At 40.9% G+C, this 14,506-nt stretch overlaps 1 protein-coding gene across 1 annotated transcript in view; it reads right to left on the bottom strand.

Moving 5' to 3' along the window:
* Positions 1–223: 223 nt before the first annotated feature.
* The window catches only part of TSPAN14 (tetraspanin 14), a 45,188-nt gene continuing 30,905 nt past the window's right edge, over positions 224–14,506 (bottom strand). Inside the window, exons 3-9 of the mRNA XM_042458970.1 lie at positions 14,367–14,417; positions 10,239–10,385; positions 8,825–8,995; positions 6,408–6,533; positions 6,090–6,134; positions 5,167–5,286; positions 224–2,852 (exon numbers count right to left, since the gene is read on the bottom strand). Of these exons, the coding sequence (XP_042314904.1) occupies positions 2,781–2,852; positions 5,167–5,286; positions 6,090–6,134; positions 6,408–6,533; positions 8,825–8,995; positions 10,239–10,385; positions 14,367–14,417 (732 nt within the window). The 3' untranslated portion in view covers positions 224–2,780. The remainder of the gene's footprint in view (positions 2,853–5,166; positions 5,287–6,089; positions 6,135–6,407; positions 6,534–8,824; positions 8,996–10,238; positions 10,386–14,366; positions 14,418–14,506) is intronic.

Below are 14,506 nucleotides of genomic sequence, written 5' to 3'. Positions count from 1 at the left end.
TCACTAGAGGCTCAGTTTCAGATCTTGACACAATCGCTTCATCAGACCATAAATACAAGCTCATAAAACTGCAAGGTTTCTTTTGTTTTCAAACCAGTTTTCTATACAACAATATAGCACAGCATTTCTCACAGAGAACTGCTCCACTTTGAACAAGAGAATCATATACACTATATATATATGTATTCCGATTGCTTATTTCACACACAAAAAGATACAAAAGTACACAAATACAAACTTTTTAATGTGCATTTAGACAATGTAGGAAAGCTTAAAGTCCCTGAAAAATAAAGCAATATGAAAAGTAGTGACAATCTAGCAAGAGTTAAGCACATTTAAAAACCCATTCACTTTAAGAGATTCCAAGTGCTTCCACTTCAGTGCAATCCTCTGTGTCTCTACTCAGAAATAAATCCCCCTGTATTCAGTAAGATTTAATGCCAGATTAGTGTGCATAGGACTGCAACCTTGGCTACATCATTCTTATCTTGTTAGGAAGAAGCCCAATGCAGAGCTATTCTAATGGTCCCTGAAACACATTGGTGACTCCATTGTCCAAAGCTATGTTCTAAAGAGGCAGCTAAACAGGAACAACCTAAAGGATGGTCCAAAAATCTGAAGGCACAAGCCATCCATTTAAATGAGGGTCACTCTAAAACAATGAGTATGAAAGAAAGATTATATTCCCCCACAAGGCCAAAGTCAACCCTGCTTTCAAAGGGGAAATGCAACACTTTCTCCACTTTCAGTAAAACACAACTGGTTTCTGAAAGACTCTAGAGAAGAGCTTGTAATCATCTGGACCTTCAGATATTGGTAAACTGCAATTCCTAGCAGCCCAAGCCACAACAGTCAATGGTGAGGAATGCTAGGACTTGTAGTCCATCAATATCTCAGAGTTGCCCAATTCCCAAACTCGCTGTAGAAGATAACTGCCCAATTTATACTCCACCGAGCAGAATGCAGTCTGCCAGCTAGGTACAGTAGTCTGCAAGGTATGTCTCCCGCAGTTCTTTTTTAGCAGTCTCTGGTACACAGCAAAAGCACAAAATATCAAATTGTTGGTGGTTGGCAGTCTGCACAGCTAATGGGCCACAAACTCTGCAGGATTGCTCTAGAGCTGTATTCTGATACAGGCCACGCAACAGGACAAGCCCAGGTCCAGGCACATATACATGCTAGTGCACACATATGATGTCAAAATTATTTAACTTTCTTTTTCTTAAAAGAGCCTTGCATCATCCAAATGCCACTGAACCTTCAATGCATCCCATAACTTGCATATAAATAGGAGACTTTATTATATACATAACAGACAAATTTCCATCGTGAGGTTTAAAGTAACAAGCACCTGGCTCATTGCTCCCTTTTGGGGGAACTTTCCCATCCCCTTCTCTCCAAATCTGCCCAGTGCCACTAAAATTTAGTGGCATAGTTATAGCCAAAACCAGCCATTTCCCCTCAAAATAAGGAAAAACTCCTGGAACTGTTGTAAAGCTTGGAAACAAGAGCTCTTTTGTGCTTTAGATTAAAGGAAAATTGCTATCTTTTGCCACCAAAGGGGATGAGGTTGCTTATTTTTTGCCGGTGCTGCCACACCCTGGCAACATATGACCACCTAGTAGGATACAGATCTCAGTAGGCTTAGAGGAGAAAGATATCCCCCTGATCTGCAAAAGCTGTACACCCCACGTTCAAAGGTTTCTAATTTCTGTAAAGATACTGCCACAAAAAGAACAAAACAAGAGTAAATGGACTAGTTTGCTTCCACATACCTAGTAAAACAAGCAACTTTTCAGTCCCGCAGATAAATGGTTTTAGAAATGAGTATTATAGGCAACAGTGTTAAGAAAAATCGTAAGAATAACAAGAGTAACATTTTTTGTTGTTCAAACATCTATAAATAATGCTATATCACAAAGGTCTAATAGGCAGTACAGGAGCATCCAGCTTTGACCTTTCCAAACAGGTCTGTGATCGAATGCTACTGAATATCACTACTACTTCATAAATCCACACAGGTGAGGATTTTCAGTATAATGGAAGTCATTTAGAAAAATCTCCAGGATTCTCTTCTGATCCCTAACACCTGAAATGGATACATTAGATCTGGTCAAAATAAGAGGAACTCAGTCTTTCTACAACGGTAAGGTCCCACATTAAGACTTCGGGCAACTTTAGAAGGCCCTCCCATCTGTATAAATATGGCTCCCATTTAAAAAGCTCACACAGTGAATGCTTCAGTTTGCCAAGAGGCACAATATTCCCTGAACAAGTTTTTTTAAGTATCAAAGATCTTTCATGTATACCACACCGGTCCCCAGGATGTAAACATTTGGCATCATGGGACTTTCCTCTGGGCATTGATCAACATTGGAAATGCAACCATTCTAATTTGTCACTACTGTAAAAGGAGAACTAAGACATAGATAGTAATCATTTTAGGGCAGGGGTTTCTAGCAGTGTCCACTGTTGCACACTTGAGTCTTCACCTCTGGGTACAAAAGGCTGTAGATACACAAAATTCTCTTCAAGAGATCAAAATTGTAAAACAATTCATGAGGTGGGTGAGAAGAGCAGGATTTCCTGGTTCTTGCTTCTAACTAAGCAGGATAGCATCCAGCTAGACATTGTTTTAAAAAAGAAATAGTATGGCTTTAGGTTCTAGATGCATCAAGCCATTTCTAGCTCTCAGGTTTCATTTCCTTTCCTCTCTTTTTGCTGTGATGATGAAGAGTCACGAGAATCAGTTTGTCTTTTCAGACAATCTGTTTTTATCTTCAGAAACGGAAGCCTGCCTTCACAGCTTCAATATCAGAAATCAGCGTCCTGGCCAGGAAAATCCCAAATATCTAACAAAGAAAAAAATGTTTGTGTGAAAAAACAAGGGCCATTTAGAAAAGATAAATTGCTCCACAGTTTGGTGCTCTTCCTATAACAACAATGAAGAGATAAATTCTGCCTTGTGCATTTGAAGTTTTGCTGAGATATTACAGAATTCATATGCAAAAACTATTTAGCACTGGTTTTAAAAAATAAAGACCTAAGTATGAATTTTCAGTGATGCAGGTCCAAAGCAGTTTGTTGTGCTTAATCCACAGAGAAACATGAACAATCATTTCAGATTGGAACACTTTTACAACTGCATTAAGATGCCAATGCTTAACTTCGAAAGGAAGTGTTTTCCCATTCCAACGTACTACAAATTTATTATTCTATTTTCTCTATTCTCCTCAGAAGGCATTAGCAATTACATAAATCTTCACTAGGATATGTATGTGTGAGAGAAAAGAGGGACCCCCTAAAGAAGATCCTTCAGAGGGAATTTTTACACGCATTATTTTGAGTCCCTCTTTCTCCACACAATGCATATAAAAACATGTCTCTGAACAATCTTCTTGACTCAGTAGGGAACAAAACAATATAGTCAGGGTGGCTAATCAGCTATTGCTTTACTGATATATAACCAATAAATCCCCCTTTCCCTCCATCCCTCTCTCTGTGTCTGTCTGTATGGAGTTTATCACATTAGGGGAGATCCCATTGGAAAATGGGAATTAAAGGTGATTTGAAGTACTTTCGAATTTAAACAAAGCTTGCAAATTCGGGTTTGTCCAGATATGAAAAAAGAAGCTCTATAATAGTACAGAGCAAAAGCAGGACATGTTTTATGGGTCTTCCTTAACAGGAAAGGGGCCTCATTCCCCAATATCACTGTTGTGGGGGTGGGAAGTTATCGATGATTATGTGCATGACTGGTATTTATAAAGTAATTTGTCCCCGTCATGTCTCCTTAGTAAACTGGAGGAGAGAACTCAACTGGATACATATACTGGCTACAGATTTTAACCTAAATTTGTTAGGAGTTTTCGTGATCCATATTCCCTGCTTATAAATACATTCTGCTCCTGGTTCATGGGAGGAAAGCAGCAGACTTGCACTTTGACTCCTTAATCAGCTTTGCAAGCCCTTCTCACATGCAAACAAGTCCAAAACACACTGCAGAAATCATCCACTTTGATACTGCTTTAAATGTCCTGGCTTAGTGCTCAGGAATCCTGGGAATTGGAGTATATTGTAGCACCAGAGCTCTCTGACAGAGCAGGCTAAATGTCTCACAAAACTATAGTTCCCAGAATTCCCTAGCATTGAGCCAGGGAAGTTAAAGTAGTCTCAAATGGATTATTTCTGCAGTGTGTTTTGGACCTCACTTGTAAATTCTAGTTTACAGCATTAATTCACCATACAGTATCTTTATTTTCGGTTTGGAAGTCTTAAATGTCCTTTCCAAACAGAGAGGCTTTACCAAATTATTTTGAGCTAAATTTTGGCACAAGAAACAAAATGAAACAATTTGAAGTGCTGAGTTAGAAACATACAACCATCTGGGAGCCACAAAGTGATCCCTACTCCCACCACCATCTTTGAAATTCCAGAAGACAAGGTGGAATCTCACAGAACTCATCAGGAACCTTTTGCAAGGGCTTCAGACCAGAAGTCAGGATAAGTACAACTCAATCATGAGCTTTTTTGTGACAAGTACTGATCTATATGTGTTGCTTTGTGTCAGAATCCACCAGAATGGGAGCAAATTCCAAGGGCTGGGACAGGATGAAATATAGTACATGCATGCTGAAAATTACACTGCATGTTACAACCAGGAGAATCCCCCAAATCTCACTTAAAATTCTGCTCTACGCACAATTCTAATGAAACAACCATCAACTTTAATACTCTAAATAATGACAGTCAACTGTCACGGTTGAATACTGTGGAATTCTGGGATTGTTCATTTAAGGCACTACAGTTCTCTGGGTAAGAATTCTAAATGCCACCCCCAAACTGAAAATCCCAGAATTCCACTGGATGGAACCATGATAGCTGAAGTAGAATCTTAGCATGCTAAATGTGTGAAAGAGCCCTAGTGTATAAGGCAGTGATGGTGAACCTTTTACAGACCGAGTGCCCAAATTGCAACCCAGACCCCACTTATTTATTGCAAAGTGCCATGTCCCTCTGGCTTTCTAGTAAGAAACTCTGGCAAACTCTGTGCTAGGGAGACAGCATAGGTGCCCACAGAGAGGGCTCTGAGTGCCACCTCTGGCACGCATGCCATAGGTTCGCCATCACTGGTATAAGGACTTGCCATATCAATGGGCCACTCACCTGCAATAATGAAATTGCTACAAAAATTCCTGCCACAATGTAAATATTCCGTGGCAACCATGCTTCCAGTGCTGGGATGCAGCCTTTGGTATAGATTCGTTCATCCCATAAAGACACCGACTAGAAAAATAAAAGCAACTATTACACACGTGTATATTGTTTTTGCTGCTTGTTTGATGTCAGAGCAATTAATTCAAATAGCATAAATGGGAATTCATTGCTAAAGAAGAGCCAGCATGATATTGTGGTTTGAATATTAGACTATAACTCTAGAGACCAGGATTCAAATCCACACTTGGCCATGAAATCCAACTGGGTGATCTTGTACAGGTCACTTTCTTTCAGCCTCAAAGGAAGGCAAGGGCAAAATTCCTCAGAACAAATCTTGCAAAGAAAACCCCATAGATTTGCTGTATGGTCACCATAAGACAAGAAAGGAATTGAAGGCACATAACAACCATCTGCTAGAGGCATGACTGTGCTAAGAACAGTTTAACGTCTGCACCAAAACCAAAGATTCACCCGCCTATACAAGTGAAATAATTTCTTCCTGAAATGTATTCTGCAAGTTTTATTACCTGGTTCTGTTCACTATAACATGAAGAAACTTTGGCCTCAACCACTAGAAGTCTCACTGCAGTCATCTCTTTAGTGACTGAGTTTTAGAAGACATTGTGTTTAAAACAGTGATCCTCAACTTTTCAATCTTCAGATGCTTGGGACTTCAACTTTCAGAATTCCTGTGCACTGACCATATTGACTAGAATTCTGGGAGCCAAAGTCCAAACCAACTGGAAGATCAACGGTTGAGAACCGTTGATCTCAAGTGGGATCTGTGGGAAAGCAAAACTAGGATGTGGGCTTGGAGTGGGAGGAAAAAAAAGGAAAAAAAATAGAAACACAGCAATACCTAAAATACTCACCATATTTCTGACATCATAGCCACATTGTGTATTCACAACACTTTGCTAAAAAAAAAAAAAAAAAGAACAGGAGAAATTTTTAATATAGCTTGTTAAGCATGATGGGATTTCTAAACTCTTGTTTTTAAACACAGGAAGAGAGGATGAAAAGTCTTGTAGAGAGTATTACACGTTCATGGTTTGAGAAGGTGTTTTACAAATATTTTTTCCCTTCTCTTTCAATCGCTCACGGACACATTCATATAAACTGTTCAGGAAACATTTCCCTTCCCAATCTCCAATATTAATATAGAGCAAAGAAGACAGGAAATAACTCACTGCAGGATCTTGGACACAACAGGAAAAAGGGACCCCACACCTCTCACGACTTTTGCTTGAGCTACTGCAGTTGAAGTAAATGTTAAGGTCCCAGTCATTGGGATCCTGGGCACCACAACACTGATTCTGTAAAAGAGATAAAATCATTCCTTGTTACGAAAGTAATGCCCAGAAGTATTCAATGCACGCAACTCCTTCCCAAAATGAGGTCTAACTACATCAGTGTTGTTAAAAACAAGAGCTACAAAAACTGCTCCTGTTTAATGCTAGGTTTGATGGGCTAGATCAGAGTCAGGCAACATTTAGCCCTCCAGTATTTTTTGGACTGCAACTCTCAACATTCCTCACCACTGGCTAAGCTCACTAGGGCTGCTGGAATGTACAGTCCAACAAGATCTGGAGGGCTACCCTTGGTAAGAAAAACATCTGGTATTTTCAGCATAATTAAGACACAAATTCCTGCTCTGTTACTGCTTTATTTGGTTAGGCTAATGCAGCTGCATAAGGGAGGAAAGGCTATACTACAACAAAAACAAGAAGAGGTAGTATTTTTAAAAGCTGTAGAACCAGACCAAAGACAACAGCTGCAGCAATATAGTCCCCTGCACATTTCTATATGAGCATCTTCACCAAGAGAAATTCAGTGGATGAAATCCTATAGGATAATGTTCTGTCCTGTGTTCTCCCTTTGACTCCAGAGCTGTCAAGAAGTGAGAGGGGATTCTGCTCCTACTGCTTACCAGAGGGAAATGGAGTGAGATGGGGGACAGTTCAGAAGATGAAGAAGCCATTGGCTTCAACTGAAAAGAGGGAAGAAACAAGGGTATGTTCATAGATGGCATGCACCCTCCTTTTCCTTCCTCTCTTGAGACCAGGCCAGCCACATCTTTATTGTCTAAATTGCCACCTCCACTTTCCCCTTTTCACTGATAAGCAGCATCAATTGCATCCACTTCTGGAGCCTGACAGTTGTTGGGGGGAAGTTTAGCTAAGTGCTAGAGAATCGCCCCCTGCAACCCATACAAAATGAGACAAGGATACTCATAAGCCACACTTATGTGCATGCAAGTCACTAACAAAATGCTGCCCCGTAACCTCTTTTTAAAGAGCCGCTCAGGACTCTTTTTTCTTTTAACTTATCCTGGAAGATCTACCTACCAAGAAACTAAGCATAGTGACAGAAGATCAAGTAACATATCTGTTGCTGAGGTCTAGATTGCTGGGGAGGTTAACCAATATCTGAATGCTCTCTACATGTAAGCAGTAGCTTGTACAGTGCGCCCTTCTTTTACACGAGGGATCCATTCCAGACACACACACACACACACACACACACACACACCGAGTTAAAAAAATGTGCATGCTTGAGCCCCATTGAAAATAATGGGGCTTGTGCATGACATGGTGCACGGCGGTGTGGTGCTGCAGCAGCACGTGTGCCATGGGTGCACCCCTCATTACTCTTAATGGGATGCACTGCCCCTTGCGCCTCGTGTGCTCCCTTGGGCTCCCTGGTGGCTGTCAGCGTATGTTGAAAGCCGCGTATAACACGGGCACACTGTACACCAAAAAATGTAGCATGTAAGGACAACAGTTCTCAACTGCAACCTCTTGCTAGACATGCTAGTTTTTAATGTGCAGAACAACAAAGAAACAAATAGGAAACTGATCATGTAGCTTGGCTATAGCTGTAACTGTTATTTTGAAGCAGGGTGGGGAAAGTGAGGCCTACATATTTTATTTAAGTGCAACTCCCATGATCCTAACCACTGTCTACAAGCTCAGTACACCTTATGGAAGCTATGGCCAAACAACATTTGGAGGGTCACACGTTCCTGACCCCTGATTTCATTTATACAAGAATTACACCCTATTTACATAGCCAATCCATTGCCGGACACAAAAAGTTTGAAACTTTCTTCTGCCTTCCATGAGCAGTTTTAGAGAATCCAACAAATGGCACAGGATTGAAGAGCAATAGTTTTCTAGCGATTTCTTTGCCCCTATTTTTCTCTCCTCTGTCTCTACTGGTTTTCCTTTCCATCTCACTGGCTGTCAGGGCAGGGGTGACAAACTGCTTTTGCCAAAAATCTGAACAAATTATTTACAAAGACTTTTTGAAATTAGGCAGAAAACCATATGAAACGGCACCAAGGGCCAAGGGTTGCCAATCTCTGCCTCAGGCTGAAACAAAAGGTTTACAAAACACAAATAGGCAAGGTGCAACAATCCAATCTGATGTAAGGCTGTATCCTATGAGCTTTGGTCACGTATCCAGTATTAACTTCCTTCTCACTCATCCGTTTCCATGCTCCTCTTATTCAAAAATAATACAAAAAAGGAACACAAGGCACAACTTGTTTCACATTTTTAACAACCACTGTGCACATCAAGAACCATTTATCAAAACAGCTTACCATTTTCTGTAGGGAATCTATGATGTTCTGCAGGTCAATGTCATCTCGGTAAGATCTAATATTGTTCTTGAAGAATGTCTCCACTCGGTCCCTCACCCAGTCTTGGAACAAGAATGCTAGAACAGCCACCGCCAACTCCATGAGAAAAATTAATACAATTGTGCCACAGAACTGCAAAACAGGGACAAGGAAGTGTGGGCAGAGAGAGATGTACAATCAATTAAGGTGAGAGGAAGAGCTTGGCCAGATGTTTTCCAAACATATTCCAGGGGGCTCTGGGGGTTTCTTGAGAGCTTCCCAAGAGTTCTTCACTGGCTGCAATCAATTTTCTTTCAAAGACAGCTTTTTTAACCTCTGCTGATTTTCTCTTCCTTTATACAGGATTTTTAGAGCATATGGTACATTTCGAGGCAAACTCAGTGTGCATGTATCTGATTAGTTTCTCATAGACATCTTAACATCTGCCTCTACAACACAGCCAGGTTCCTTGACAGATGGCACAATAGGAAATGGGCGTCCTGATGCTCACAGGTTGGCAAACCAATGAAGTATGCAAATAAGGATTTTCATTATGTAAATCAGGGATGGGAATCATATAATCCTCCAGCTGCTGCTGGAGTGCAGCTCCCAACATTTCTAGCCAGCATAGCCAATGGTAAGTAATGCTGGGAGTTGCTGGTCAACAACATCTGGAAAGCCACACTATTCCCACCCCTGATGCAGAGCTTACCAAATATAAGCCTGAAGTGGCCTGACCCAAGGCATTTTGCTACCTGGAATAATAGCCAGCTGTCCCAAGAACCCCCAGCCTTAAATAGGCACCTCCCTCAGCCTAATGCTAGGGACAACCCTGAGTTAAGAAAAACAAGACAGAAAAAAAGCTTTACAGAGCAGACACACATAGCCACCGAACCCTACAAAAGAAAAACTGTATATTCTTCCATTGTAAGAATCTATGAAATGCACTGAGACACATGCCATAATTCAGTACACCTAACAGAGAAATAAGAGAACTAGATAGAGAAAATTAAATCTTTTCAAAGATGCAAGCTCAAAAATAGAGGTAACTCTTCAATAGTAACTCACAGAGCAGGTTTATCTGAGCTATGAAAGAAAATGATGTTCGTTTGTTTTGTGCAGTTCTCCAGAGCTTTTGTCTCAGTAACTCATGATTAATTAGCACCAAATTCTAGAATCCAATTTCTGGGAAGTACAACTCATACTCCTTTGTATTCAAGCTTGGAATTTAATACATTACCAAACAATAGGCCCAATATCTAACCTAATGTGTGCATAGACTTGTACTTCTGGTTTGTCTTTTTGTTCTTACTGTATCACAACCCCACCTTCATCCCACCCACGAAAGCAGCAGATGTCACACATAAAATAAACATGACACAGTCCAACTACTTACAAATTTCAGAAGACAGATGTTCTCCCGCAGAGCTCCTACACAGCCAGCAAATCCCAGAACAAACATTATCCCTCCAACAAACAAGATAAGGACCACAGGGTCAAAGCCATGGAGACGGGTCATTTTGGATAAGTCTGATAAGACCCCCTAAAAGAAAAAGGACAAAGAATGAGAACCTGCTCCATTTATAAAACATCATATCCCCCAGTATGGTTCCATATACTTCAAACACTACTCAAAATCTATAATGTCAAACTTTCATAGAAATACTGATCTTAAGGCAAGTAGATAAGAGTATCTGGGAGCATCAGCTCATCTTTCTTTAAAAATAAATGTGACACATAAAGCAAACGTCTAATTCTTATGGCTTCAGAAATGTGCTTGGAAAATGCATGAGAATGAATGTTGCAATCAGAAGCCAGATTTGCAGCAACACATTCAAGTATATATATGTAGACACCTAAAATGTAACTGTAATCAATATGTTTGGAAATATGTGGACCATGCAAGTAACTTGTATGGTGAATCAGCACAGGCATCGGCTTACTGTCAGACCTGAATTTGTCATGGTAAAAAGGTCCAGAAAAGATTCAATTTGCAGCCCATCTGGGGGCTTTTTAGTCAAAACAGGCCTCCTCCACTAGATGGCATTCATGTGCTGGAGAGAAGTAGCCTGACTTTTATTTCTGTTTGACTTTACTCCGGTTTTCATAATCTAGTACCTTCCTCATGTGATTTATCAAAACTTCCTCCAACTTCAGCCATCATAGCCATGCTGGGCAGGATGATGGGAACTGTAGTCCAAAACAAAATGCTTAAAGATCACAAAATTGCAGCCTTATGTAATTTTTTTAAAAAACATGACTTATGTAATGATGAGCTAGATAGATAAACCAAAGATGATCCTTCGCATTTTAGAGGATTCACATATTTTTAAAGATCTTGACAACAACTATTTCCCAACTCTTTACCCACAATATTTAATGTTTTAAAAGAGCCGGCAAGTTTTTCAATCAGCAGTGTAAAGGGTAGTTTACTGAGGAAAATATTTTGAAACATGAGATAAATGAGAATGCCTATTCCTTATACAGTACCTATTTATTCCTCGTGTATATTTTGATCTTTACCAGCACTGTACCTTATCCATATTTTACAAATGATTTGATGTTCAGTGCTTACAGTGCATTTAGTTTATCATTCCACATTTATGTTTTTGTAACACAATGATTACTCTCATACTGCATTTAATTTGGTATTTATTGCCTTTGTATCAATCCCTGTCCATGTTTTGCACACATTCAGATACTCAGTGTTTATCTCAGTGGTACTCAAATGTTTTACCCCTGGGACCTCCCCCCTCCCAACTTCTACATGTTGACATCACTCCCCAACCCACTTGATATAATGTATGAATAGAAATATTTTGCTAATTTAGTGTGCATATTTTCATTCACACATTCACGCATATTCATATTTTAACATGTTATAAGGAAATAACATTATTAAAATTAGCACAGTTTTATTTAAGTAAATTCAATATTTAACTCAACATTGTGTAAATTTTACACATAAAAACAGTTTAAGAAGAGAAGCAGAAAGAGGGATCAGCTCCTCAAATCTCGCAACCCCACTTGAGCAACCCACCTCACCATCTGAGAATCATTGGTTTATCTAGTATATTATTATATAGTCATGTTTTTCTAATTATTTGCAGTTCAGTGTTCTTTAAGCATTGCAGAGTGAGGGAGGGAGGTCTGTCTACTGCCTTTTTGTGTTATGTGGGAATTGTAATTCAACATGGCTGGAAGATATTGGCTTGGGTATGGCGAGTACAACAGGATTCGCAGTTTCCTATATCTGAGACAAAGGAACTAGCCAGCTTCATCTCAGGGCAGATTTCGATGCTACTACATATCACTAAACTCAAAATGCACCAAGAGCTTATTTGGTCATTTACATTTCCAAAAGTGTTCCTATATGTTTTGAGTAGCTCCATTCAGACACATGCCTTCAGAATAATATTTTTTAAATGTGGAGGAAAGATATACTCTGTATACACACATACCTTCAAGTTGGCTGCTATAGTGCTTTGAAATAAGATGAAGAATTAAAAAAATAAGAGCCGGTGGTTAAGTATCTTAAAAATTGTTCCAGACAACCAAAGATAAGCTACTTCACAGGAATGCTATTTATCAGAAACATACACTTGGCATCAGCCTTGGGTTTCCTTTTAAAACTCATACTGCCAGCTATCAAAACAGCAGAGAGATAGAAAATCTTATCAATTCAAAAAAGAAGCTGGAAGTGGAGACATGGATACAGATAGGATGTTAAATGCTCAGATTTGTGCAAAAGGAATAACATTTTAAAGCATGTACATGCATTGTTGGGTCCAAAGCCAAGTGTGTAGAAGGAAAAAAAGCGGTTGCCCGACTCGGCGGGCTGACCGCTTTGCCGCTAGACGCAGCGAACGGCTACAAGCCCCAGAGTGCTCTGGGGCTTGCCCCAGCTCCCTATTGGTGCGCGGGGCGAAGGGGAGGCCCTTCTGCCCCGCGACGCTCTGGGAGCTGGGCTCGGTGACCGGGAGTTCCGGTCCTCCAGGGCAGATGATTGGTTCTGCGGGCCTGGAGGAGGAGTCTCCTGGTCAGGTGGTACTGACGGCGGGGCTTAGGCCTATATAGGCCGTGCTGCCAGCCCCGGCCCTCAGTTGGCGCTTGGCTCCGGATGGTTAGGAGCCAAGCAGGAAGGGAGGAGGAGCTGAGCCTTCTCCCACCCACCCACCGCTTGGGTTTGGGTTTTTTGTCACAACTTTGGGGCGGCAGCATAGGCCAGGATCTGCACGGTGTGGTACCAGGGCTACGGAGCTCTGGTTTGGGAGTCAGTTGGGACCCAGGGGCGAATAGGGCAGGCGTATGGCCATTGCGGGGGCCATAATGCGAGAGCGCCTCCCGGTGACAAGGGGCTTAGCGAATATGTGAACGCATGGCAGAGATGCGGTCATACGGTGTGCCTTAGCCCCTAGGTCATCCCAATGCCTGGTGGGTGCCAGGTTGTGGTTAATCAGACAAACGTGGGGTTGTTTGATTTCGCAGATCCTGACCTCATGCTTTGTGCCAACCCTACCAATGGTTTGCTTAATAAAGTTGTGGCCTTTCCTCCAGCACGGTCTCCTGTGGTTATTCGGCAGCAGCAGCTGAGGCAATACTGCTAGTCTGCAAACCATTTGCAGCCACATCTGCTCAATGCTGCATTACTAATCAATAGCTTCTGCCACAATTCTCATGTCTGCATAAGTGCAAGAGCATCTTCAAATTTAATTTAGCTTCCACCAGACAATCCTGAGCATGGTATAATGAATCCTTCAAGTGACTAGAGAATCCAGACCACTAGCTACTGATATCATCATCATCATTATGAAACAGAATGGGAGAGTAGCGACTTTCTCCATGCCTCTCTTGGAACAGCCAAGACATGCAAAATAAACATATACTGAGGATATTATCCAGAGCGAAATCAAGCATGGCTTTCCTATTGCTACTAAATGCTTGAATATGGCTTGGCAGTACATCCCTATATATCTCCTCAGAGCTAAGTCCAGCCAAATTCAATAGGACTCACTCCTAGGTAATTGTAATTGTATAAATAATTCAGTTTGAGACCACTTTAACTGCCCAGGCTTGATGCTAGAGGATTGTGGGAATTGTAGTTTGTTTTGGCATCAGAGATCTCTGACAAAGAAGGCTAAATGTCTCACTAAACTACATTTGCCAGAATTCCCTAACATTGAGCCAGGGCAGTTAGAGCTGTCCCAAACGGGATTATTCCTGCAGTGTGTTTTGGACCTGAGTCGACTGAATTCAGTACGTTTCATTTCTGAGTAGACAGCATAGGATTGTAGAGCAAAACTCTTGGCATCACCTGAGTGGGAAACTGGTTTTGAACTAATTTATAAAAATAGGCATAGACCCAGAAAAGTGCATAGTTTAGAATTTATTTACAGGCATTCTGCTGATCCAGAGAACAAGTGAGTGTATGTGTGTTGAAAGAAGGAGGGAGGGAGACCATTCACACTTTCTCAAGAAGAAACTCAATTCTATGCAATATTTCAAATAGTCACTGCTGTCTTACCTTTTCACTCCAGGCCCAAAGACCAGCTCCTAGGAAGGCAACTCCAGCTAACTGAGAAAAGAAGAAGAGATCTATTATTTGCTAGCAAGCATTGCCTCAGTATCTCCTCCCACCCAGAAACAATTACACTATGAGAGAAT

This window comes from Sceloporus undulatus, chromosome 3 (assembly GCF_019175285.1).
Source record: "Sceloporus undulatus isolate JIND9_A2432 ecotype Alabama chromosome 3, SceUnd_v1.1, whole genome shotgun sequence".
NCBI lineage: Eukaryota > Metazoa > Chordata > Lepidosauria > Squamata > Phrynosomatidae > Sceloporus > Sceloporus undulatus.
This window is presented reverse-complemented; position numbering and strand designations above follow the sequence as displayed.